The sequence below is a fragment of the Paraphaeosphaeria sporulosa genome (assembly GCF_001642045.1).
Source record: "Paraphaeosphaeria sporulosa strain AP3s5-JAC2a unplaced genomic scaffold CC84scaffold_5, whole genome shotgun sequence".
NCBI lineage: Eukaryota > Fungi > Ascomycota > Dothideomycetes > Pleosporales > Didymosphaeriaceae > Paraphaeosphaeria > Paraphaeosphaeria sporulosa.
The window spans coordinates 1,360,013-1,382,653 of NW_017253364.1; the positions used below are offsets into that span (position 1 = coordinate 1,360,013).

The window sequence follows — 22,641 nt, forward strand, 5'->3', positions numbered from 1 at the left end:
CGGGTCTCAGCATGCGAAACATGCGGCACAGGATTGGTAGCTAGCTTTTCATCAGACGCCTGCTTTAGCACAGATAGATATCCCCTTTGGCGACGAGCAAAACCATCTTTCCATCTGCTATAGTACTCGATATAAGGAATCCCCCTAGGATCTTGACAACATCTCCTCTTGCATTCCTAATACACAGTCGTGAAACCGGATGAACAGGCTGCCCACCCCCAAACCCGCAACAGCTATGTCTACCGAAATCCCACCCACGTACCTGCCATATCGTCACAGGTATACATGCCTAGCCCACCCTATCTTCCGAAAGTACTCAAACACAAAAACTCGCGCCGGCCTCCCTCCAGGCCCCTTCCTTGCACCCTAGCAGCAAGCAAGACCCTTGCCCACGTGCAAGGCGCTATCCCTACGCATGTGATACATGACATGACGTGGCAGGCGAAATGTTTTGTTTCCTCGCCTGCTGGCTGCGAAACGCGCGGAGCAGCGTGGACTAGGCCGTGTTGAAGCCCCGGTGCATGAGATGTCAGTGTGATATCCTATACCCGGGTTGGTGGCATGCAGGACATGGTGTCTTGCATGTATAACGGCGGTGCATGAATGGGCTAGGGGGGTGATCGGACGCCATGCTATAGTATGGGTGGGTATTTGCGATCTCGACACACGACATAGGGAAGCCTGGTATATGCTGAGGAGGAGGGTGGGAGGGTGAGCGCATCCAAGCGAGGATGTATCCGCGGGGCACGTGAGGATGCATTGGCATACCATTGCTGGGATGAGGCAGCATGGGAAAGGACGATCCCGAGGCTGCGGGGGTACGATGCACGCTCGCGCTGCCCTTCGCAATTGTGTGAATTCAAGGTCTTGACACAACTTGGCATGTCCAGTGCAGGTATTTCATCCGCGCAAATACCCGCGGCGCGCGCCCCGTCGTGGACGGCGGCATGGGCTTGTCGTCGGCTGCAAGAGAGGATACCAAGCCCGCGGGAAACAAATCGGGCATCTCCTCTCATCTCATGCCCTGCGCATTTGCGATCGTGCTACACGACATGGAAGACGCAGGTATACGCCGAGGCAGCGACTTCTTTCATCCAAGCGAATACGCCCACGGACGAGCGCCAGCCTCCAGTCGAGCGATTCCGAGCCCGCGGCACGCCCATCGGACATTTCGTTCCATCTCACCTCGCTCCCTTCCCCGGCAAGTTCAGGCCTGCCACACCGTACCTGCCCGGTGGGTGTCGCTCGTGTCGTAGAATAGCCTGCGGACCACCCAACTCCGTAGCTCCCCAGCGTCGCGGTCGCGGGCATCGGAGGATTCCGCGAGTAAGTGCGCCGCAGCTGCATCGCTTCGTCTCCGGGGCGCTGGATGGGGGCTGCAAAGCTCATCGGTGAGCACGAGTTTAATCGCACGCCCGTGTAACACGGGAGGCGGCTGCGCTGGCCACACGGGGTGGTGAGCGGAGGCGTGAGCTGAACGTCAAAGGTCCGGTGGACGGTTCAGCTTGCATGCGCGTAATAATAAGACTTATGTAAAGCCGCCACGTGCGCTCCAGTCGTGCCTCACGGGGACGGCGGCGCTGGCCAACCGCGCAGGCGCACGTGGGACGCGCTGATGGGGTTCGCGAAATGTCTGAGGTGTCGCGTGCGGAGTGGAAGCCGGAGAAGGAGGGGATGGCAGCGCCGGTGTGGTGGGAGCACCATGGGCTGTCTCTTAAAAGGTGGACGTGGCCGCGAGCTGGCGGGGGTTGCGTGGCATGCTCTCCTTCGACGACGTCGCGTGCACATACAGTTCTCTGCACACGGCGCCCGTGTACTTTTCGGAAGTACTTCTTTTGCATAGCATACCTCTCCGTCTCCCACACATTGAGCGGAGCCAGCGTCCTCACGTCGCACCGTCGTTCGTTTCTCAGCGAGGAAACCAATCATGTTCGTCCTCGAAGCGTGCTCCCTCCTCCTCATCACAGGCCTCAAACTCGCAGCCCTAGGCCTGACCTTCAAGTGGCTCGCACGGTACTAAACTCTTCCACGTGCCAGCTGAGCAGCGAGCTGCCCCGCACTCCACGCCGCCATCCGGCCCGCTGTAGTCCTCATCAACAGCGCTGGTCGCGCACACTGCACTGCCCGAGTAGCACTCCCTGTCGTCCTCGCCCAACACCAGAGGAGAAGACCGGGCGATATCTGGGGTTGGGTCGTAGAGGGTGCCTGAATGACGCCATCTGCGGCTCAAACGCGACAGCAGTGAGGCGCGCGTAACCCCGCATCGCATCCCACCACCACAAGCACCAGCCGAAAGCGCTCCGAACATCGCCTTCCATCCCATCCCCTACGGTCCTACCATCTGCAAACTCGACGTCCGAGGTATCTAGAATCGCATTCGCTGCGCAACATGCCCGATCCAACCCCCACGCCCTTCACGGCCATCCCCATCCTCCCCCTCTCCCACGCCCTCAACCCTGCCACCAAGCCCGCCTTCCTCGCGGACCTGCGCGACGCCCTGCTCAACGTCGGCTTTCTCTACTTGAGCGAGACGGGCTTGCCAAAGGGGCTGGTCGACGACGTGGTGAGGGAGTGCAGGCGGTTCTTTGAGGAGCTGGAGATCGGGGAGAAGGAGGCGATTGAAATGAAGAACGAGAAGAGTTTTCTGGGCTGGAGTAGGGTGAGTCGAGCCTTTTCTTTAGCAGTTTGGGGTTGATGGATGGTGTGGGGTGGGGTGAGAATATAGAGAGTTCTTGATATCTACGTACTACCGTGTGCGGCGTAGAGCAAGAGATGGTATCCAAAAGCGATGCTATATGTGATGCAATGCAGCAGGAAAGATGCAAGTATTAATGCTTCGGAATGAGGCCGTAACGCGCAGTAAACGAATGCTGTAAACGAAAGGAAACGCATAACGCATCAAAGGACGTATACATACATGTCGCTGAACGAAAGAGTCGAGTCATGCGCGCAAGAAAAGGGACCAACGCCACCGCCAGATAGACGCAAACCAAACCAACGAGAGATAGTGGGTATCTTCTTTCGACCGGACCGGATCGTGTACTCATGAACGCTGCGACAAAGCCAAAGCAACCGAAAACGAGATTCTCCCTGCCATTACCACCACCGCCGCCGCCCCCCTTTTAAGATTAGTGCCGTGTATAGAGTAATGTAGATAGTAGAGATGAGATGAGCGTGCAGAAACAAAACAGACGGGCATGTGCTGACTGACGAAGCTCGACAACGAGACCACCGCCCTCAACACCGACCACCGCGAGCAACTCGACCTGTCGACTCCGCAACCGCTGCCGGGTCCAGACGCTCCATTGTACCACAACTTGCTCGCCCCGAACCAGTGGCCGTCATCTGCGCATCTTCCTGCATTCCGCTCCGTGTACGAGGAATACATGAGTCGCATGGGCAACATCTCCATGCTCTTCACCAGCCTGATCGCCGAGGCCATTGGGCTCCACCCCAACGCTTTCGACAGGTTCTTTGACAAGGACCAACAGCACAAGCTGAAGATCGTCAAGTACCCTGAAGTCGACGTGCCTGATCTGTCCGACGGAGCCAGCGAGATTGACAGGAAGAAGTGGGAGATCAAGCGGCAGGGCGTCGGCCCACACAAAGACAGCATGCTGACTTCGTATCTGTTGCAGGCGAGCGATCAGGCAGGGCTGCAGGCGCAGAACGCTCGCGGGGAATGGGTGGACTGCAAGCCGATTGCTGGGACGCTGGTTGTAGCCATTGGACAGGGCATGGAGGCGTTGACGGATGGCGTCTGTGCGTCCACCACGCACCGCGTGCTGAGCCCACGGAAGGGTCAAGGAGCGAGATACTCGGTTCCATTCTTCCAGGGTGTGAGCTACGACGCCCAATTCGAAGCCATGGATGTACCCGAGGAGGTGTTAAAGTTGAGAGACGAGGCTCGGAAAGCACGGAAGGATGATGTAGAGTTTACATTTGTCAAGGGCCGCTGGGGACATCTGGGTGAAGCGACGCTGATGAACCGGATCAAGTCGCATCCGGATGTCGGCGAGCGCTGGGTAAGTCTCGTCCCATGATCACCCCAGGTGTTGAATTGACGTCCGAGCAGTATCCTAAATTGCTGGCGCAGATCAGGGCGCAGCAGGCGGCGGCCTCGTGATTTCCATACCTGATCGCCGACCATAGTGAAAATCAATAAGCAATAGACTTTTGATCGCACCTCGGTAGCATCCCGAACAATTCGGTAATAGCTCGAGAGAATGTGATGACCATCAAGATGAGGCGACATACTGCTACTGGACCATCGTTGATGTGATGCAGTAATTGCTGTGGGGCCGTTGTTCTGGCAGCAGGTAACGCGAAGAGGTACGCGATGAAACAGGCTTGCCAAGCTCATTCGATAGCCCATGTGCCTTGAGCCGCTAGCGTTGGGCGACTACTCCAACACGATTGGAGATCTTCTTAAGTTCGTAAAAGTCGCCCGTGCGTCCGGTCGCAATTCGGTACAATAGCGGCTGCATGATTCCGCAACCAGGAATCCCAGGTAAAGGTGACAGGCACCAAAAAAGTCGACACGAGCTGTACACGAGGTCTGCGGAGTTCTTGGAAACGAGATGCAGGGATAGGGTACGCCACAAGCCCCGCTTTGGCAACCTCGCGAGCTTTCTCCGCTGATGCTCTTGCCAAGCGAAAGCAAGTTTCAGCATGTTGATCGTTGAAAGCTCATAACAGAGCACATGGAGGGGTAGCTTGAAGATCGCGGTCCAGGTCGAACACCAAGCTACGGCACAATCGCGTATGGTGTGCCTCGGCAGGGCGCTCCGATCTGGATTGTCGTTCTCCGGTGAAACGCCGGAGTAGCGCGGCGGCTTATCCGTTCCAGACATTCTCAGAGAGGGCGGGAGCACGTCTCTGAGAGCTTCTGGGGCCGTGCTATAGAGCAATCGGTGGTTCCAAATGCAGCCAGGCACTTCTTCGATGCAATGCAATGCAAGGTAAAGTCACAAGACGACCCGTCACCGCCTAGTTGAGAAGCGCTCCTTCACCGCCTCGTCCCCACTGTAACGGTGCGGGCGACAGCACCAAGAGCGATAGTAGAACCCTCGATCTAGTGCTCAACCTTCATGTGCGGCGGGAGATGATACATCATCTGGCCCTGTTCGTTGACCATGTGGGACTGTTGATGCGAGGCGGGAGCCATCATATGCATCTCTCCTGGGTGGCTGCTTTGGGGAACGTAACCGTGATGTGCAGGACTGGAGTATGAGTGCGGATGCTGACCGTGTCCGGCCGGTGATGCATTGTTCATTGGAACGCTCATCTGCCTGTGATAATCTGAGGAGTGGGCCGAAGGATTCGATGTCGGCGTATTATAACCACCGATCTGCATGGCTTGGGACGTGACGAGCGATGCATTCTCCAGAGGGTAGGACATGGCCCTAGTATTGTGATCCATTGAGTACGGGGTAGGATACGGCATGTTTCCAGATTCCACAGCATGCAAGGATGAATCTGGCACTGAAAGCGACACCGGGTGCTGGGAAGGGTGTGCGGATGGATGAGAGCTCCAATTTGTCGGGGGGTGCTCGACATGAGGCGAGGGTACATTAGGTGAGTAGGCGTGCTGCTGGTGCTGGGGCGGCTGAGGGTGCTGCTGCTGTTGCTGCCATGGCGCAGGTTGGGCCACCGGCGTCGTGGTAATCTCAGGCACAGAGTGGACGCTCCTGGCGGTTCCCGTTGAAGAACGACGCGCGTGACTCAATATTTGGATGCGATCGCTAGGCGACGGGGCGCCTCCCGTCGCAGCTATCAGGCCAGTCTGCTCATTGCCTGCTCAAGATGTCAGTATGAATAAGCTGGTTGGAAATTAAACACTACGAGTAAGCTATCGCCGTTTGGGAAGTGTCATGACCAAATGCATCAGACACAAAAAGCAACCACTCGGTTACCCTGAGACAGATAGCGGCCAAACGTCAAAAAGCAATAGGTCCCAGCGAACAACTGAACCGTGCCACCGGAAGAACAATTGACGTACCTGCGCCTTCAAGCATACCTAATGCCTGTCCGGCATGAGAAAGTCGCGCTCGAAGCAATGCGTTCTCTTGCTCCAGCTCCTCGTTCCGCCGCATCAGCTCCATCATCTTGGTGGAGCTGTTGGTACCAATTTGCGCAGTGAGATCACGCACTTGGCGCTCGAGACTTTCGATGTGGTCTTTGGTCCGTTGACGGATGGCTCGCTGTGCTTCGCGGTCGTTTGCTCTCTTGCGCTCGAGTTGTGCAGCCGTCAGCGTGGTAACGCTGCGGGTGCCAGCTCTGGAAGGCCGCTTTTTGGCCCCGGGCGTGGACTGCTTTCGCTCGGAACCAGAGGAGTGATCATCGTAGACAGGCGATCGGTTCATAGAAGCCATGTGCGGTGGAACATAATTCGTACCCATCAGGTCGCCGTTCCGGTAAGCAATAGGGTCTCGATAATGGATTACTGAAGTCATGAGGATCCGCGGGGGCGGCAGAGGGTTTAAGACGGGAAGTGGTCGCTATGTAAGCGGCTCGGGACCAAGCTTCCAGAGTTCCCGCGTGCAAGATGACGAGGGCGTCCTTGGTTTTAGGACGACGAGGGTGGGTTTAACTTGTGCCGCGTGGAGCACGGATGGAAGGGACTCGGGCCAGCAGGCGGTGTAGCAGCAAATATCGATTTTGACGAGAAGACGCTGGTGTGTGGGCAGATGGGAAAGATGTACAGGTAGAGGGAGAGATAAACAAAACGCAGAGGCCTTTGACCAGCAGGGAGGAGGGCTATAACAGGATCTCTGTAAGGATAGCTCTCATGTTACGAGGGACCCTTGCCGGTGGCTTTCAAGGCCACTAGGCACCCTGGGCGGGACCTGGAAGGGACCCAGTGCGTCGGTGGTCAGGACGTGCACCCTGCGGGGAAATGCAGGTGTGAAACCTGGTAAAGTTTGTGACGCGCACAGAGGGACTCGGTATCAAGGCGCCGTTGAATGGAGACTGCAGGAAGCGGATCCAGGGCCTGAAGTGTCGGCGTTGTTGCTGTGCTGGGACGACTACGGTGGCGCGCGAGGACGGCCGTGTCAGAAGACAGACGGAGCCTCGTTCGCGCAGCGCAGGCTTCTGGAGGGTGACTAGAAGCGGCGGCGGCCTCGTGGTCCGTGGGCACAGCAGCGCAAGGCTTCGCATGGCGTCGAGCTGGAGCGGCCATGGGCTGTCTGGGAGCCAGCGTCGCGAAGGCTCAAGCTCGTCGACACACCGCAGGCGCCGTCGAAAGCGGATGGCTCGGCCCACTTCCCCTTTGGGATCGAGTTGAGGCGATGGGCACGCAAGCCAATGGCGGGCGGCAGGGAGGCCTCTTCACTTCACCGCCCACGTCCAGGGCCGTGCCGTGACTGCAAACCCTCACAGGCAGCACCGGAGGGCTCGGAGAAACGGGCGCTCAGCGCGGTGCGCCCTGGAATCTCGCGAGCGCCGTTGGCGGCCGGAGGAGCTCGAAGGAACATGGCCCGGCACCTGGGTTGACGTATGAGCGTTCGGTTTTGTCGTGCGCGAGGCGACAGTGCCGGTGCTGGGGGGCGCGCCGCCAAGCGCCGCCACGTGCCGGCCAGGTTCACTGCGGCCCTAGCCCGCTTCTGGCGGCCCCACACTGCAGCTGCGCAGACGGACCAGGCATCAGATTCTGCAGCGCTGGCTGCCCTGCTAGGCTCGGTGCAGGCACTGCACGCCTGCCTAGTGCGCGTCCTGGCCGCCGCCGCCGCCCATCGCCATTTCGCTGCAGCGCGGCCGTCTGCGCGGCGAGCTGCTGGCCAGCGCGGCGTCCGAGCGACCGTCGCTGCCGGCAGCCAGCGCGCGACCAGGGACGTGTCGATCATTGGGCCTGCAGTGCGACGAAACGGGCCTTGGTCAGAGCTCCCCACGCCCTTGGCATCATCTCTCTTGCGTCGTCGTGCTAAGGGGCAGCCGGAACCGTGCCAGACCATTATGCCATCTCCCGATGGAAGGTTCGCGGAGATTTGTCCCGCAATGATGCCATCCAGAGCCCGCGACCGCCGCCAGCATCGCCGCCGGCTCTCGCCCATGGCACAGCATGCGAACCAGCGCCGACGTCTGCTCGCAGCAGCGCACCTCGACCGGCGGTGAACGCCAACGACGTGTCGCAGCGTGCGCGATGTGCAGTGAGCGCTCCCAGGGTGCATGCAGCAGCGGCATCCGCAGAACGTGACCCCCACCTTGCTCAGACTAGTCACCTCCAGGCCAACGTCGAAACGAGATGAGGCATTGATCTTTGCCCGCGCGTCCCCCTGCCACCATGGTCAGGAGACTCCTCGTGGAGGCCTTTCAAAACTTTGACCGCGGCAATCACGGGCGCCTACCCAGTTCTTGTCCTGTGCTCAGGCCGCAGCACCTGTCTCCAAGCACCGTGCGGTGCCGGACGTGGGAGCATCTTCGTCGCCTAGTCGAGAGCATTGCGGTGCTTAAACTTCAGAGCTAGTGCTGCCCGTAGCCGAGCCCCACAGCCCAAAGTGGCAGACTCTGGCGACATGCGCGTCTGTCAACCAGCAAGATAGCCGTCACCATCGCCGACGATCGCAGCAGCGCCTTTCACCGTCACTGGAATACGACCCAATTAATCATCTTGACTACTCAATTGGATGGTATCCATCCTGCGGCGAAACACTTGTCAACATCCGCGAAACAGGGGTCGAGGGTTGGCGACGCACTCCTGTAGACTGAGTATTTTTAGGCCTCGTGAAACACGTCTCGTAAAGTCAAAAGCTCTCGGTACGGGCAGTCAATGCACACTGTCACGTTTTGCGGCTTACGCACAGAGCCATGACACCGCCGCGGCGTCGGTTCGCATCTACCCTAGGCATGGACAGAAAGCCTGATGGAACCTCAGTGCACTATTGAATATGCCGCATATCCATTTCACGTACTGAGGCTGAAGCAAGTTCTGGTGAGAGAGGGATCAGCAATGCTTTTAGTCGACGTGCAGGCTAACGGATAATTCCAACGGCTGATCGTCGGTGGGCCATCATTGTATGCGACGAGACATGAAACTTGACATGTGTATTGATCCACGAAGCGGATGCAACCTTGGGCGATGGCGCAAGGTGCTGATGTCGTCAGTCGCTGCAGTTTCTAGCAGTGCTTCTAGCGCGCCACCACGACAGAACTATATAGGGGGTATACGTTCGAGGCAATTGCGCCGCTGTCAGACTGCGTGCTTGTCCCGACATGGCCCCAGGAACAGCCGCAACTAGTGAATTAGCTATGGCAACCCTCGTCTTGGTGCTGATTTGTTTCTGCGGCAGTGTTTCGCGGCTCTGTGCGCACCTCTCTTATCGCCGGCGGCATGATGTTACGGCTGCTATTACAGCTGCTATTACAGCTGCTAAAATCCAGAGCATCTCCATCATAGACCCAAGTGTAGATGTTGTCTTTGCATCGACAGAAGCGCCGGTCAAGCATTTGCGCGGGGACAGCGCCTTCCTCCGGCAGCAGCGGGTCTGGCGCTTTCGTAACCATGACTTCTAGCGCAGTGATGCCGCGAGAATCTCCACGAAGTGTCCAGCCAAGATCATCGCTGCCCGTTGCGCCTCCCCACAAGCACAGAGCTGAAGCGCTACCGACGGCTACACGAACATACAAGTGTACGACATGTTTTCGCCTGAGCGGGCTACGTTTTACCGTGGCCTCTGCAGCGATGCCCCTCTGCCGTTGCCAATGCCGTTCCTTGCTCATTTTGAAGACGCTGTCACAACGGCCGCAATCTAGGCTCCAGCAGAATGTCTGTGGAACTGTCTAATACATTATGCAGAAACCCTCACGAGAGTCCGCTAGTCAATTGCGCAAGTGTGGCTCCTCGGCGGATCTGTGGATCACTCCGTGCTGACTTCACAAAAGACTTTCGTCTGCTCGATGATTTGATCCCTAATGTTCGTGCCTTCACCTCCAAACTATCGTTCCTCGGCGCTTCTGACGGGAAGAGCCGACAAAGAAGGTGGATACAGCACTGCAACTGCCGATCAGAACGCTCAGCCGCCGAACCATCTGGGCTATCGGCTGCTCTCTTCCGTTTGTTCCTCCAAGTTTCTCGCATTATCTGCCTGGTGTTGACGCCTTTGGACGCTTAGGAAGCCAGGGGCTTGCTTTTTGTCACGATTTCCAGCCACGCTACATGGTGGGGAAGCTACCGCAACTCCCCGCTCTAGACGCACTAACTGCTTCACAGAATATCGGTCACCACGCAAGACAGCCCGCCGTCTCTTTACTAGAGGTATCTTGATACGCTCACTGGACGACCATCTGATGAGCGGCTCTAGTGCCTGGCCGCATCCGGCCTTGTTTCCAGACCCCTACGAGTACCACGATTAGTCTCTCGACAACAATGCACGCACGGAGGATCCTACACACAGCGGACAAGGGAAGGAAGTCGTCATCAACTTGCCCCTCTCGCCCTATCAAGAGATGGACGCGACGCTTTGCCACGAGGTCGCTACCGCTGAGACGCAATATACACAAGGTTGCCCGCTCGTGTGTGAATAAAGTTTGCGCTCAGGTTGCACGACAGCGGGCCAGGGGTTGTGGAGGGTGGCGGATAACGAGTCATTCGGCCAAACTCCAAGCGCCACACGATCTGCCATCTTCTAGCTCCAGCCTAGAAAGACACCTCTGACGCCCCAGCGGCTCTCAGGAAGGAAAGGGTTTGATCACCCTCTTAAGGTTGAACTCTAAACTCGAATAGCCCTGGTGGATCTTTCATCTCCGAAACAGTAGCCTCCATATACTCGAGACCTCATACGGATGATTACAGCCGTTATGATGCTTTACACCGTCAAGCATGTCGCATAATGGTGGTGTGAGGTATACAAGAGCAGGTGGACAAGCGGGTCGCGGCCGTTGTGGATATATCAGTCTATCGAAAGCAGTAATTTTTCCTGACCAGCCCGACCGGCTCCAAGGACTCCATCACAACACACGCTGAAGTCGGCCGCAAAACTTCCCTCGTTGAATACCCTGGGCCGATCCTCCAGCGTCGCGCACATCATACCGACACCCGCACGCGCACTTGCACAAACGTTACTGCACGTAAGACCCTCCTGCACATCACGCCAAGATGTACCCGGTTCTGGAAGCCTCTCAGAATCATCGATTGCATATGCCTCTGGCCCATGTCGCCTCGAGCCACCGGCTGCAAGCAATCTAGTCCTTCTTGATGTATTTTCCGAAGATTTGGCCTACTTCGTGCGCACTCTTCTTCGGGTATCGCTTCTGGCCACCCTCGTAGTCGACGTACGTGACGCCGAAGCGCGTCCGGTAGCCCTCGTGCCACTCGAAATTACTGCAGGTATACAGGGTTAGCACGGAGATCCCCTATCGCGTTCTAAAGAAAAAAAAAAGAAGTGCAGCGAGCCATGCTGTCCGCAACTGAGAGCGTCCACAATTGCAGGCAGCTAGTAGGAAATGCTCTCGTGAGCCATCCCTTAAGCAGAAATCAATGTACGCGAAGTGTCGAAGAACTCGAGACAGCAACATGCCACGGCGGGAAAAGATAGAAAGGAATGGGATACGTACTCCAAGAGACTCCATCCAGTGTAGCCTCGAATGTCTATGCCGTCCTTCGTGTATGCGTCCGCGAGCGCTCCGATATATCCCCTGAAGAACCAGCAGCGGAACTCATCATCCAAAATCTCCTCACGGGGTTTATCGTTCTCCCCTTTCAGACTTGTACCATTTTCTGTAACGTAGAATATCGGTCCGCCATAGCGCTTGTTCAACCAGTTCAGCAGACTTCTGAAGCCGCGGGGATTCGGTCTCAACCAAACAGACTCTGTCTCTGGTCCAATCCAATCACCGGCCTTGTTCTGATCGAGCACATCCAGATTGCCGTAGAAGTCATCTGGAGCAGGTTCTCCTTCCTTGTGCTTGATGTAGTTGTCGCCATACGAGTTGATGCCGAAGAAGTCGTTGCTACCTTTGACCAGCGCGATTTCTTCGTCTGTAAAGTCGGGCAATCTGTCTCCCAACTGCTTACGCATCGCATCGGGGTATTTTCCATAGTACACTGGGTCGGCGAACCACCCGTAGGTGAACTCCAGCTTGCGGTTCGCCGCGTCGACATCAAGAGGATCGTTTGCATCCCACGGCTCGGCATAGTCACCTACAACGTGTCTTGTCAGCTAAGTCTTCACGTGGCATATCCATGGCGGTGAGCAGCCTATCCTCGTATCGCCACGTTCCGCCTTGGGCTCGCATGAGCTGCTGGTTGAGGCAGGATGTATAAGGTTTCGCAAGGCCCCACCATGAGGAACGCCGTATACGCACCGTTCAATGTGATACCAATGATGCCACCATCTTTCTCTTTGAACTCATCACGGTACACTTTGACCGCCCTGCTGTGCGCAATCAGCAGCGAGTGTCCTACAATCCAGGGTTCTGTGCTGCTGTCGCCGATGTCGCTCTTGCTCCGATCACTCGTGCGTCCCGGAGCGTGGCTCGCAACGTTGAACCCAAGAATAGAACTGCACCACGGCTCGTTGAAGGTGATCCAATACTTCACTTTGTCGCCAAAAGCCTTGAACACCACACGCGCGTAGTTTTCAAAATCCTGCGCAAACTCGTCTTTGTTGAGGTAGCCACCGTACCGCTGGTACAAGCCGTCGGGTAGGTCCCAGTGCAGCAGGGTGACCATGGGCGTGATGCCCGCGGCGTGCAGGTCGTCAACGAACTTGACGTAGTGCTGCAGGCCGGCCTCGTTGACGGGGTCGTTGCGGCCGCCCAACGGGATAATGCGCGTCCATGACAGCGAGAAGCGGTACGTGTTTGCGCCCGTCGACTTGAGCAGCTCAATGTCCTCGGCCGTGCGGTTGTAGCTGTCGCAGGCTACATCGCCGTTGGTGCCGTCCCAGACTTTGCCCGGAATGTGGGTGAAGACGTCCCAGATGCTCTCGCCCTTTCCATCGGCTTTGGGCGCGCCTTCGATCTGGTAGCTGTGCGGGGTGGACGTGAGTGGGATGTTGGTGGAGGACAGTCAATTGTAACCAGGGGACACGCACCATGCTGTTGCGAAGCCCCAGCGGAAGTCTTTGGGGAGGTGTGAATCCGTCACATACTCCTCTTTGGGGATTTGCGAGTCCGTCATGATTACTTTTGCTCTTCAAAATCACACGAAAACACGGTGAGGCACTACAATTGACGCGGGCAGCTCGAGGGCACCCGGGCTACATATATCCTCGGGGGCTTCATAGCACGGCGGTACGGCATCTTCGAACGCGTCCCATGACATTAAGACGGGTGCCGTTAGGACAGATCTAGCAATTTTTGCAACAGGTACAGCGCTCGCTCGGATGTCGAGTGATTTTTCCGCGAGAACATGATGCCATTGGGCGTGAGATCCACCCGCAAGCCGTGTGGTGTGCTCAACGCCGTGCTGCTGCCCAAGGTTCAAGCGTGATTCTGCCAGTGTACAATGCGGCTACGGGGGCGGTCAATGGGTGTGCGGGCCGGGAATGCTACCTGCGTTTATCCAGGAGGGGCGCGGCGCGATGGCGGGGTAGGTGATGCTGCGGCGCGGTGGGCGCAGGAGGTCCAGCCGACCTTCCTCTCTGCATACTCATTGGTATGGCGATGGTCTTTCCAACGGCACTGCGCATTTCCTGTGCCATGGTCAGGCTCAGCCCACAGCATCGTCGGAAACCTTCCAGAACATGTCCCGCAGCGACGACGACTCCCCGCACTGCCCAAGAGCGGTTTAGCTTGGCTGGCGGACCCCTTCCCGCATCGAGGATTCCGAAGAAGCTAGGGCCACCCAGACGTCGTTCGTCGACAGATGCGCTGCGGAACTCGACGACTCCAGCAAGAGCTGTCGGAGCACCGCAGGCTATATAATGGGGAGGAGATTCTGGGGGAGCAACTACGACATCGGCACTTTGCAGTAGCAACAGCAGCACCAAGCCGCCCACCATGCTGTCCGTCGCGCGAACCGTCCGATCGCGACCCGTCCGAACATTACTCCGCGCGCGCACCGCCGCGACGCAGGCTGCTTCCAAGCGCGAGGGCGACATCTCGGACGCCTTTGCGTCGCTGTCGGGCCAGCAGTTCACGCCGCTCGCGCCCGAGTATGCGGACCTCAAGGCGCGCTTGATCAAGGGCAACGAAGAGGCTGTGCGAGCGTCGTGGGAGCGGCTGCTCAAGGACCTGCGCGAGGAGATACCGCTGATTGTGGAGAAGGGCTCCGAGATCATACCCGAGATCGACTTCAGGGACATCGACGACGCGCCCGAGGAGTTCAGCAGCGAGCTCCGGAAGAGGGGCGTTGCTGTTGTGCGCGGCGTCGTGAGCGAGGAGGAGGCGCTGGGGTGGAAGGAGAGTCTGAGGGAATACATCCGGGCGAATCCGCAGACGAGAGGTATGCGCCATAACGTTGCTGAGGAGCATTCATCACTGACGCGCGCAGCCTTCCCCGCCGAGAACCCACAGGTCTTCGAGCTGTACTGGTCCCGCGCCCAGCTGCTCGCCCGCGGCCACCCCAACATGCTCAAGGCGCAGAGCTTCCTCATGTCCTACTGGCACGCCACGAACCCACACACACCCATATCCACGCGCCACCCCATATCCTACGCCGACCGCCTCCGCATGCGGCTGCCCGGTGACGCGCGCTTCGCCCTCGGCCCCCACGTCGACGGCGGCAGTGTAGAGCGCTGGGACGAGGCTGGCTACGGACGCGGAAAGGTCTACGACGCCGTCTGGAAGGGCAACTGGGAAGCCTTCGACCCGTGGGAGTCCAGCTGTCGGCTCAACGTCGTGTCGGACCTGCACCAGGGCGTGGGCGCATGCTCCGCGTTCCGCATGTTCCAGGGCTGGCTGTCTCTGTCCACCACCGGACCCGGCGAGGGCACGCTCCTCGTGAACCCCCTCCTCGCGAAGGCAACAGCGTACTACCTCCTCCGCCCGTTCTTCAGTCCGAAGCACGGCGTCGCTACCCCTGGTGCCCAGACCGCTGACGAAGCGACTACCTCTTCCGCATCGTTCCTAGCCTCAGACAACTGGAAGATGGACACCACCTCCACCTCCTGGATCCACGGCGCGTCCCCCGGTCACGGCCAGGAACTCTCGCACCTCCTGCACCCGCACCTGCATCTCAAACAGAGCATGGTCCACGTGCCTACCGTTCGACCGGGTGACTACGTCGCCTGGCACTGCGACACCATCCACGCTGTCGACCGCACGCACGCAGGCAATTCCGATTCGAGCGTGATGTACATCCCCGCATGTCCACTGACCGAGGACAACGCTAAGTACCTCAATCGCCAGCGGTCCTGCTTCGTGGATGGGACGCCGTCTCCGGACTTTGGCGGCGGTGAGGGCGAGAGTAAGCATGTTGGACGTATTGGCGTTGACGAGCTGGAGAACCTGGTCGGCGAGGAGGGAAGGAGGGGGATGGGGCTCGAGATGTGGGATAGTAGTGAGGAGGGGTTGAGCATGGGAGAGAGGGTGGTGTTGGATCGGGCGAATAAGGTCGGAGGATGGTATGATCCTGAGGTTGAGATCAGCAGATAAAGATCAGACCTCTTGTAGTGCTATGTGTATGTTCTGGTTTTGTATGATGGAGTGTTTGGCGTCTTAGCCGAAGCGTTGTTTGATTTTCCACTTGCAGAAGGTGCGAGCGTGAGACATGAAGTCAATGCTCACCAAAATGAAAGGCACGCTTGGGTCCGCACGTGAGGCATACTCGCCCTGGCCTAGGTGTCCGACGTATCGAAGGTATTATGGGTATTTAAACGTTACTCCGCTTCCAGTGTACACTCCACGAATAGCTTGATGACCACTCGCTTCGAGGGAACCGGTCACTGGATCCACCCTCGAGATCCTGTTTCCCCGATCTCCCACCTATCTACTGTGGGTATTCTCCCAGCGCTGCGTTTGGACAGCTTGTAGGTCAAATCTCTGCGACATAACGGAAAAGCAAAGCGTTGACATATTTTCTCCACAGCGGCCAATATATTGGTCACAAGAATGACGGCGCCTCCACCAGCCGTTGCTCTGTTGACTCTACCTAAGGTCGTCTCCAGCCCAGCCTATCCAAACGCTCTTCCGTTCCTGACAAGCCTGCCGGCGGAGCTCGAGACCATGATATACCAAATCTTGTTCAGCGCCGAGGAACCCATCACTCTTGCCGAACGCCAGCTTGACGAGAACGAGAAGCATAAGCTCCATCCGGTCATGCCTTGCCTCCGCACTTATCGCCAAATCTACTCGGAAGCGATTTCAATTCTCTACATTGATAACACTTGGATGTTCACTCGGCCATCGAACTTTTGTGATCAGGATTGTCATCCGACGGACTGTATCTCGACTTGGATAGAAGAAGTCGAATCAAACATGAACCTGATCAAGCGAGTCATCGTTGATGTCGGCCGTACGTGTCCTAGTAGGTGCAGACGCTCAGTGTCTATATACGACATGATTCTGCTGGCAAAGATGGATTGGACGAACGCACGTCAGGCTGGCGAGGACATTGAGTTCGAGATCACCTTCGAAGATCGTGGAGGGCACCTCGGCGATCCCTTGCACCGCGACATTGCGCCGAGTCTAAGTCCGCTATCAGAAGCCGACTTCCTCAATAACGTATTCAGAAGCCTCGTGATCGAGAACTCACTGTACTTGTTTCAGTACAATCGGTTCGAGAAGGTTCTTGACACGGTCAAGCTCGACGTCTTAGCACAGTGCTGCGTGGCCTATAAGACCCTCTTCCGCAATTCCAGCTCTGAAGAAAAAGTCAAGATTGACCTACATCTACTTTTCCAGCGCGCCTTCTTGGCCCTGACAGATTCGTTCTTCGCATCTCCGACTATGAAGTACCATCCAAAGCTCGACATTTGGATAAATGGAATGGATTAGGTTCTGGGTTTGGCAACTTGAAGACGATTGGCACCGATGACCTGTCCTTCAGCCCTAGTGTCAATGAGAGCCTCAGCCCTGCTTCTGTTTCGGATCTCTGTAGCCTACAGAAACAGCGTCTCCTGGATCTGATTTCCAAGGAGTTGGATATTAACGGAGACTATTGCCAGGTCGACCTTTGGTGGGTGTTGGTAAGACATTGCGTCGAGTTTGGTGGGAACATGTAAGCCCATCAAAAACCCTGCGCGGTAGCGGAAGACACTACAATAAAAGCAGTACGTTCCTGAAACGCGATGAGCTCACCACGTTAATAGGTCTTGGTAACCAATTGATATGGCCTGGTGAAGAAGCGGTAGGGTGTGCCTGGGAGCGGATGTAGTCGTGGCAACCAGACTACAATTCCATATCTAACAGACACCCCAGTGCATGGAAGAAGATAGCGTACCGCAAGGTAAAATATGGTTACAAAAAGGTGCCAGGCGTGAAACAGAGTCACACGGTTCCAAAATACAGAAACACAGCTGCTCCGTCCCACGCCACACACGTCCTCTACCCCCCTCACATCCGAATCACACCATCCCTAGACATCCACATCGCCGCCAAAACCCCTCCATCAATCGCATACGCCACAGACACCTGCGACAACTCCACACTCCCAAAGACCGCCCTCTCCACGCCATAATGCCACAGCGGCACCGCCAAGCTCACCATACACGCATCGTACCAGCCCTTCTCCCCCCAGTAGTACCACGCTCCGAATCGCAGGATCCCGCACAGAAAGAACCACGCGCCGAGCGAGCGCGCGGCGAGGGCGGTGAAGTGCGGGCGGTGGGTGGGGGTGTAGTTGGCGCGGATTGCGGAGGGCGAAAAAACAAGGGAGATGTAGCCGGCTACGCCGATGAAGGCGGTCTAGACGAGGGTTAGATGGGTCGGGCGGAATGAGAGGGTGGGCGCACGAAGAGGATGGCGTAGCGAAGGTACGTGTGTTCGGGGGCGGCGAGGTCAGCCATGGGTGGCGGTCGTTTTTGGGACTGTTTCTGTGGCTGTCAATCGTTTGGTTGCCGACTTGGGGTAGCTCGCACTATATGTTCTCCACGTGCTTGTTTGTAATCACATTACAAGCGTAGGTATGTATGGGGGTAGCCTTGATAAGATGGAGGCTTGGGCTTTCTCACGTCAGCGGAAGGCCACGCCGCAGATCAAAGTAGATTCGGCCTGGTAGAGCGATTCCAGTAGTACATTCTCGAAGAATGGGCTGGCTACAGCTCCATACACTAGGACTTGACATGCGACAATGGAACTCGGATCAGATCGCTTCCAGTTGGTGATGGATGGGTACTTGTTCGCACTAAACCCAGTGCGGCCACAGCTCACCCCCGTGATACGAGTTCCCCTTCAACGGCCCCTCTGAGCTCAGAATCTGCCCCAGTTCACATTTCGAGAATGACACTTTCGGCTGCTTCGCGTAAAACTCGTCGTACTTGGGCGCCAGCGCGTCTTCCAGGTTCACAACATCGCCCTTGGGGTGGATCACAGACCAGGGGTCCGTGCAGGAGGAAGCTTTGCAGGTCTTGAGGACCAGAAGGAGGGCGTCGAGACGGGCTTGGAGCTTGGAGATGGGCTGGTTGAGGATGAGGGTGCGCCATTTGGAGGGGATGGCAAGGTTGTTGAGTTGGCCCGGATCTCTCTGCAGATGTGTGAGTATGAGTAAGGCAGGGTCGAATGTAGTCCCTACAGTCATGTCGTACAATTCGTGCTCGTTGGTGCACCACACTGTGTACAAAATATTGTATCGCTCACCGATGATGCGGACTGCCTTGTAGGTGTTGTTCGGTGCGTCGACTGCGCGAAGCAATGTTAGCTGGAATACGACAAAGCATGTCGGGATGCAACTTACGACCGTATTTGCCTTCGTCGATACCCTCGCCCCAAAACTCGACATTGACATGGTCGCGCTTCTTGTTCTTTACTTGCTGGGCAATCGCATTGCTCGTCACCGGAATCGGCTGTCCATCAAAGTCGCTGCGTTGCTCGATACCTGCCAACTGAAAGAGCGTCGGTACGATATCTGTGTGCGTGGTGACCACATCAACAGTCTGGCCTTTGGGCACGTTTGGCCCGCGGAGATAGAACGGCACGTTGATATCTTCTTCGAACGCGCATGTCTTTCCGGGTTGGAGCCTATGCTGGCCGATATGGTATCCATTGTCGGATGTGAAAATGACGTAGGTGTTGTCCAGTAGATTGTAGTGCTCAAGGCGCTTGAATACTTCATCAACGAGCTCGTCAACAGATTGCAAGGACTGGAGACGACCGACGTGCCATTCATCGTGGAAGTCGATGACTGTGTCATTTAGCTTCTCTAACTTCGAGATCCAGCTGGCTCCACTTGGCTAGAAAGAAAGTTAGAAGCGGTTTTATTGAATGGAATCATATGTCTCACCTCATCCGGATTCCAATTGCTCGTCCTCGGGGCTTTGGCTTTCAGAAAAAGCTCTTGATGCCGGGTAGCGCCGACCGGCTTCGTGAAAGGACCAGATCCAGTGAACTCGGCGTGCGGTCCAATTGGTGCAATGCCAATAAAAAAGGGGTTATCGCTTTTGGCGACAGTGTCAATGAAAGACAACCCTTTCGCTTTTACCAAGTCAGTGTTGTATTGGCCTGGAGCTGGCGCTGGGGGCGACTGATTCTCCTGAAAGGTCGCGTTGAAATAAATATAGGTACCAGGATCGACAAGGACTAAATGTATTGAGTTAAACATAAAGCAAATTTTCTCGATTGGGACTCACACTTGGTACCGTTCCAGCCGGCGGGCAGCGGTTTGTTCCAAGTCGAGATTGAGTGGCCATTCATAAGTTTTCCGGTGTAGTAGGTGTCGTATCCAGCTTCTTGTAACCACACAGGAAGATACTTGTCGTTCAGACCTTGCGATATGAACTTGGTATATCCGCCTATCCATGTTAGACAACAGGCCCATTCCACTGGAAAATCAAGAACGCACCATATGGTGGGCTTACGTCGGTCACATTTGTATTGTGAGCAGCTTTGCCAGTGAGTAGGCTGACTCTTGACGGACAGCAAATGGAGATGGTGCAGTAGTGTTGCTTGTAGAAAGTACCTTGCTTTCCAAGATGTTTTTTCACTAAAGGCATGTAATCGAGAGAGCCAAGATGCAAATCCTGGTCGTCCGTGATAATGAAGACAAAGTTTGGTTTGCCATTTCTGTTGCTTGCGTCACAGCTTACAATGGCAGCCGTAGCCAGCCAAAGTAACGAGAGGGGTGACAGTAGGATTGAGCCAAACATTGTGAAACGAACCCAGGGGCCTGGTGCGCTGTGATCGGAATCTTTCCATCTTACCTTGGCAGATCTTTATGTTTTAAAGCTTTTCCACTATTCGTCATGTCGCCTGTACGTTTTCCCCCACAAACATGCAGAACGTGCTCACAGGTTTGTATTGCGACATAGGGCTCAAACTAAATGTGGTATAGCGTCATGTTGAAGCGGGGGCCGCCGGGGAATCGTGAACACCACGGTTCCTCCGATTTGGTGCTTGTCTCGTTCCTGCATAAGCTATCATGTGCCGAAATGTCACTCTCGGGGAAAACCTCGTCTGAGCACTGAAGACGACCATCATTCGTGGAGCGAGGGTGAAGGAAAGAAATGAAAGCCCCCAATCAAATCAACAGTTGGTCTCAAAGTTGCAACTTCTATTGGCTGATCATGAGAGAACGCCTGCAGATGATTTCAACCCAGTTCCAGTGACAGAGGCATTTGATATTAATAATCGTAATGTGTTACCGTAGATTCATGTCTGTTGTCCATCCATGCGGGTGAAGATGGAGGATAAGATTGTGAGGTCTTGTGCAGAAACTTTGTGATGATATTCGGCTAAGATCTCCAACCATGACGTCATCACACACCTCAGCCTCCGACGTCTGGCCGAAATGTTGCTACTCGCTCTAATCTGGTGCGGAGTCAATATCAAAGTGCACGGGCGACAATAGGTATACTATGGGCCTATTGGCATGATTGTAAGCCGCGCGTAGCTTTTGGTACAGCGGGACGAAAAGTGCGCACCCCCCTGCGACACCGAGAACCGACCTGGACCCGTTGTTAGCACAGCACAGGAATCACTGCATCGTCCTGAACATTGCACAGATATTTGCTTGCTATGTCTGTAATCGATACTACGTCTACAACTGTCGTTCCGACAGTCATACGGGCCCGTTACGAATTGAACCAAGCTCTTGCGTCGTAGTCTGTTGCCACAGCTTCATTCCTCCTCTACATTCGAAAAGCATCTGCACTTCCAGCGTAGGTATAGATGCCTCCAAGAAAAGGATGTCCAGCAATACCCCGCGAAGCCAACAATACGCAAGATGATAAAGAGAGTGAGGACCGTTGGGCGCGCAGCAAAACAGTATCCGACGGAATGAAAGTGGTGAAGGCGCGGCCTGGAGCAACTTTGGTATGCATAAGTTTGGGCCCACCTCTTCTAGATCTCACGATCGAGGCGCCAGAGTTCTAGAAGAAACAGCATTGCCTCATCGCAAGATGCCTTCTCGTTGGTATCGCGCTCGCGTTGTCAAGTGGCTAGGTCTCGTCTCAACTTCAGATTTGCCGACGTCTCAGCCTCAGGCTAGCCGAAGTCTCAACATGCCTCAGATTCTTCACGTCTCAAGTCTTGCAATGCTCACTGCTTGATCTAAGCTTTGATTGACATTATGCAGATGCCAATTGTTTGGTTAGACAGCCCATTCGCCTTCACAAATTCGCTCATTCTTGTTTGTGTCGCGGACCAAAAATGGATGTGCTACAGCCTCGGTTTTCCTAGCACACTCCATCTAGGTCGCTTAGAGCTACTGTAGCATAATGCTCTGCATTATTTCCTGGGTTCGAGCAGTTATACCCTGCGTTTCTGCGTCTGTTAAGGCGCTGCACCCCGCAGTCAGGAGCTCCAGTCACGGCCAAGGCGTCTACACGCTGCATCAAAAGTTGCCGTCAGATACGGACGCGGTGCCGCTGACCTGGTGGCTCATGAGACGTTCAGCAACAGTGCTTCGCACGATATTTCAGTATAAGTAGGCCGCGTCAGCCGTTTCCTCTTTTCCTTCCCAAGCCAGTCTTCGATTCAAATCTTCAGATCTACATTCGTCTATTCTTTCCCGCTGTGCGGATTACTTTCACTGCCAATCAAGTCTCATACAACAATCTTTATAATACCACACATAAAATATCAGTCAAGATGCAGTTCTCCATCACCGCCCTTCTCTTCGGCCTTGTTGCCATCTCTTCTGCCGCCAGCGTCGGAGTTTCCTCGATCGATGCTCGCCAGGCTGCTAATGGCGCCTGCTGCATCGCCAACAAGTCCCTGAAACAAGATGCTTGCACCGTCAATGGCGCCGCTGGAAAATGTGTGCCCGGTGGTCCTGCTCAATGTAAGTAGAACAACAGTCAAAGAGCTATTGCGAACCGAATGAAGAAGCAATGCTGATATGCATCATAGGCGGTGGTGCTTTAAACTGCGTTGCCAACAACCAATTGACTTGCGATAACGCCGTTCCCGAGCGATCTGGTGTTCTATGCCGATTCCAGCTGCCCAACGGCAAGATCCAGGATGGAGCCAAGCAGATCACCAGCTTGTCTCAGGCCAAGGTCAACTAGAGCGTATGGTATTGTGGTTCAGACTGAAGGATAAAGCTCGACTTGCACATAGAATATTCATTGTAGATAATGATGTATCTGAATCGAGCCTGTCTCC

At 55.8% G+C, this 22,641-nt stretch overlaps 10 protein-coding genes across 10 annotated transcripts; 5 read left to right on the forward strand and 5 right to left on the reverse strand.

The window, feature by feature from the left end:
• Window positions 1-70: 70 nt before the first annotated feature.
• CC84DRAFT_737699 (uncharacterized protein) lies at window positions 71-1,322 on the reverse strand. Its single transcript, XM_018187240.1, has 2 exons — window positions 639-1,322; window positions 71-216 (listed from the first exon to the last, which is right to left on the reverse strand). The coding sequence occupies exons 1-2, from the start codon at window positions 1,014-1,016 to the stop codon at window positions 145-147; spliced, it is 450 nt and encodes a 149-aa protein (XP_018036213.1). The 5' UTR covers window positions 1,017-1,322; the 3' UTR covers window positions 71-144.
• Window positions 1,323-2,389: 1,067 nt separating this feature from the next.
• Window positions 2,390-4,257, forward strand: CC84DRAFT_1244467 (Clavaminate synthase-like protein; the record flags this gene model as incomplete). The annotated part of the gene is made up of 3 exons (XM_018184154.1): window positions 2,390-2,659; window positions 3,216-4,025; window positions 4,076-4,257. 3 exons carry the CDS (start codon window positions 2,390-2,392, stop codon window positions 4,124-4,126), a joined length of 1,131 nt encoding a protein of 376 aa, XP_018036214.1. The 3' UTR covers window positions 4,127-4,257.
• An 817-nt stretch (window positions 4,258-5,074) lies between these two features.
• CC84DRAFT_1090895 (uncharacterized protein) lies at window positions 5,075-6,374 on the reverse strand (the record flags this gene model as incomplete). Its single annotated transcript, XM_018174380.1, has 2 exons — window positions 5,075-5,760; window positions 6,002-6,374. 2 exons carry the CDS (start codon window positions 6,372-6,374, stop codon window positions 5,075-5,077), a joined length of 1,059 nt encoding a protein of 352 aa, XP_018036215.1.
• A 503-nt stretch (window positions 6,375-6,877) lies between these two features.
• Window positions 6,878-8,399, reverse strand: CC84DRAFT_738876 (uncharacterized protein). Its single transcript, XM_018187241.1, has one exon. It carries the CDS (start codon window positions 8,169-8,171, stop codon window positions 7,338-7,340), a length of 834 nt encoding a protein of 277 aa, XP_018036216.1. The 5' UTR covers window positions 8,172-8,399; the 3' UTR covers window positions 6,878-7,337.
• Window positions 8,400-10,856: 2,457 nt separating this feature from the next.
• On the reverse strand, window positions 10,857-13,120 carry CC84DRAFT_1259202 (beta-glucosidase; the record flags this gene model as incomplete). Its single annotated transcript, XM_018184889.1, has 4 exons — window positions 10,857-11,320; window positions 11,554-12,139; window positions 12,304-12,968; window positions 13,035-13,120. 4 exons carry the CDS (start codon window positions 13,118-13,120, stop codon window positions 11,182-11,184), a joined length of 1,476 nt encoding a protein of 491 aa, XP_018036217.1. The 3' UTR covers window positions 10,857-11,181.
• Window positions 13,121-13,941: 821 nt separating this feature from the next.
• On the forward strand, window positions 13,942-15,537 carry CC84DRAFT_1092483 (DUF1479-domain-containing protein; the record flags this gene model as incomplete). Its single annotated transcript, XM_018174455.1, has 2 exons — window positions 13,942-14,386; window positions 14,435-15,537. 2 exons carry the CDS (start codon window positions 13,942-13,944, stop codon window positions 15,535-15,537), a joined length of 1,548 nt encoding a protein of 515 aa, XP_018036218.1.
• A 109-nt stretch (window positions 15,538-15,646) lies between these two features.
• CC84DRAFT_738970 (uncharacterized protein) lies at window positions 15,647-17,030 on the forward strand. The gene is made up of 2 exons (XM_018187242.1): window positions 15,647-15,911; window positions 15,971-17,030. Exon 2 carries the CDS (start codon window positions 15,994-15,996, stop codon window positions 16,876-16,878), a length of 885 nt encoding a protein of 294 aa, XP_018036219.1. The 5' UTR covers window positions 15,647-15,911; window positions 15,971-15,993; the 3' UTR covers window positions 16,879-17,030.
• A 4-nt stretch (window positions 17,031-17,034) lies between these two features.
• CC84DRAFT_736591 (uncharacterized protein) lies at window positions 17,035-18,014 on the forward strand. Its single transcript, XM_018187238.1, has one exon. The coding sequence runs from the start codon at window positions 17,305-17,307 to the stop codon at window positions 17,800-17,802; it is 498 nt and encodes a 165-aa protein (XP_018036220.1). The 5' UTR covers window positions 17,035-17,304; the 3' UTR covers window positions 17,803-18,014.
• A 212-nt stretch (window positions 18,015-18,226) lies between these two features.
• CC84DRAFT_1186979 (Arylsulphatase) lies at window positions 18,227-20,281 on the reverse strand (the record flags this gene model as incomplete). Its single annotated transcript, XM_018180895.1, has 7 exons — window positions 18,227-18,565; window positions 18,614-18,720; window positions 18,776-19,271; window positions 19,322-19,617; window positions 19,668-19,829; window positions 19,880-20,100; window positions 20,238-20,281. 7 exons carry the CDS (start codon window positions 20,279-20,281, stop codon window positions 18,227-18,229), a joined length of 1,665 nt encoding a protein of 554 aa, XP_018036221.1.
• Window positions 20,282-21,733: 1,452 nt separating this feature from the next.
• Window positions 21,734-22,634, forward strand: CC84DRAFT_1145548 (uncharacterized protein). The gene is made up of 2 exons (XM_018176515.1): window positions 21,734-22,318; window positions 22,387-22,634. The coding sequence occupies exons 1-2, from the start codon at window positions 22,126-22,128 to the stop codon at window positions 22,542-22,544; spliced, it is 351 nt and encodes a 116-aa protein (XP_018036222.1). The 5' UTR covers window positions 21,734-22,125; the 3' UTR covers window positions 22,545-22,634.
• Window positions 22,635-22,641: the final 7 nt, after the last annotated feature.

Excerpts from the sequence above, each read along its gene's own strand:
- CC84DRAFT_737699 (XM_018187240.1), bottom strand. The coding sequence starts at position 1,016 with ATGAGAGGAGATGCCCGATTTGTTTCCCGCGGGCTTGGTATCCTCTCT. Across the intron at positions 217-638 it reads ATCGCAAATACCCACCCATA|GTGGGCAGCCTGTTCATCCG; the intron begins CTATAGCATGGC and ends GCGGGTTTGGGG.
- CC84DRAFT_738876 (XM_018187241.1), bottom strand. The coding sequence starts at position 8,171 with ATGCACCCTGGGAGCGCTCACTGCACATCGCGCACGCTGCGACACGTC.
- CC84DRAFT_738970 (XM_018187242.1), top strand. The coding sequence starts at position 15,994 with ATGACGGCGCCTCCACCAGCCGTTGCTCTGTTGACTCTACCTAAGGTC.
- CC84DRAFT_736591 (XM_018187238.1), top strand. The coding sequence starts at position 17,305 with ATGGAAGAAGATAGCGTACCGCAAGGTAAAATATGGTTACAAAAAGGT.
- CC84DRAFT_1145548 (XM_018176515.1), top strand. The coding sequence starts at position 22,126 with ATGCAGTTCTCCATCACCGCCCTTCTCTTCGGCCTTGTTGCCATCTCT. Across the intron at positions 22,319-22,386 it reads GCCCGGTGGTCCTGCTCAAT|GCGGTGGTGCTTTAAACTGC; the intron begins GTAAGTAGAACA and ends TATGCATCATAG.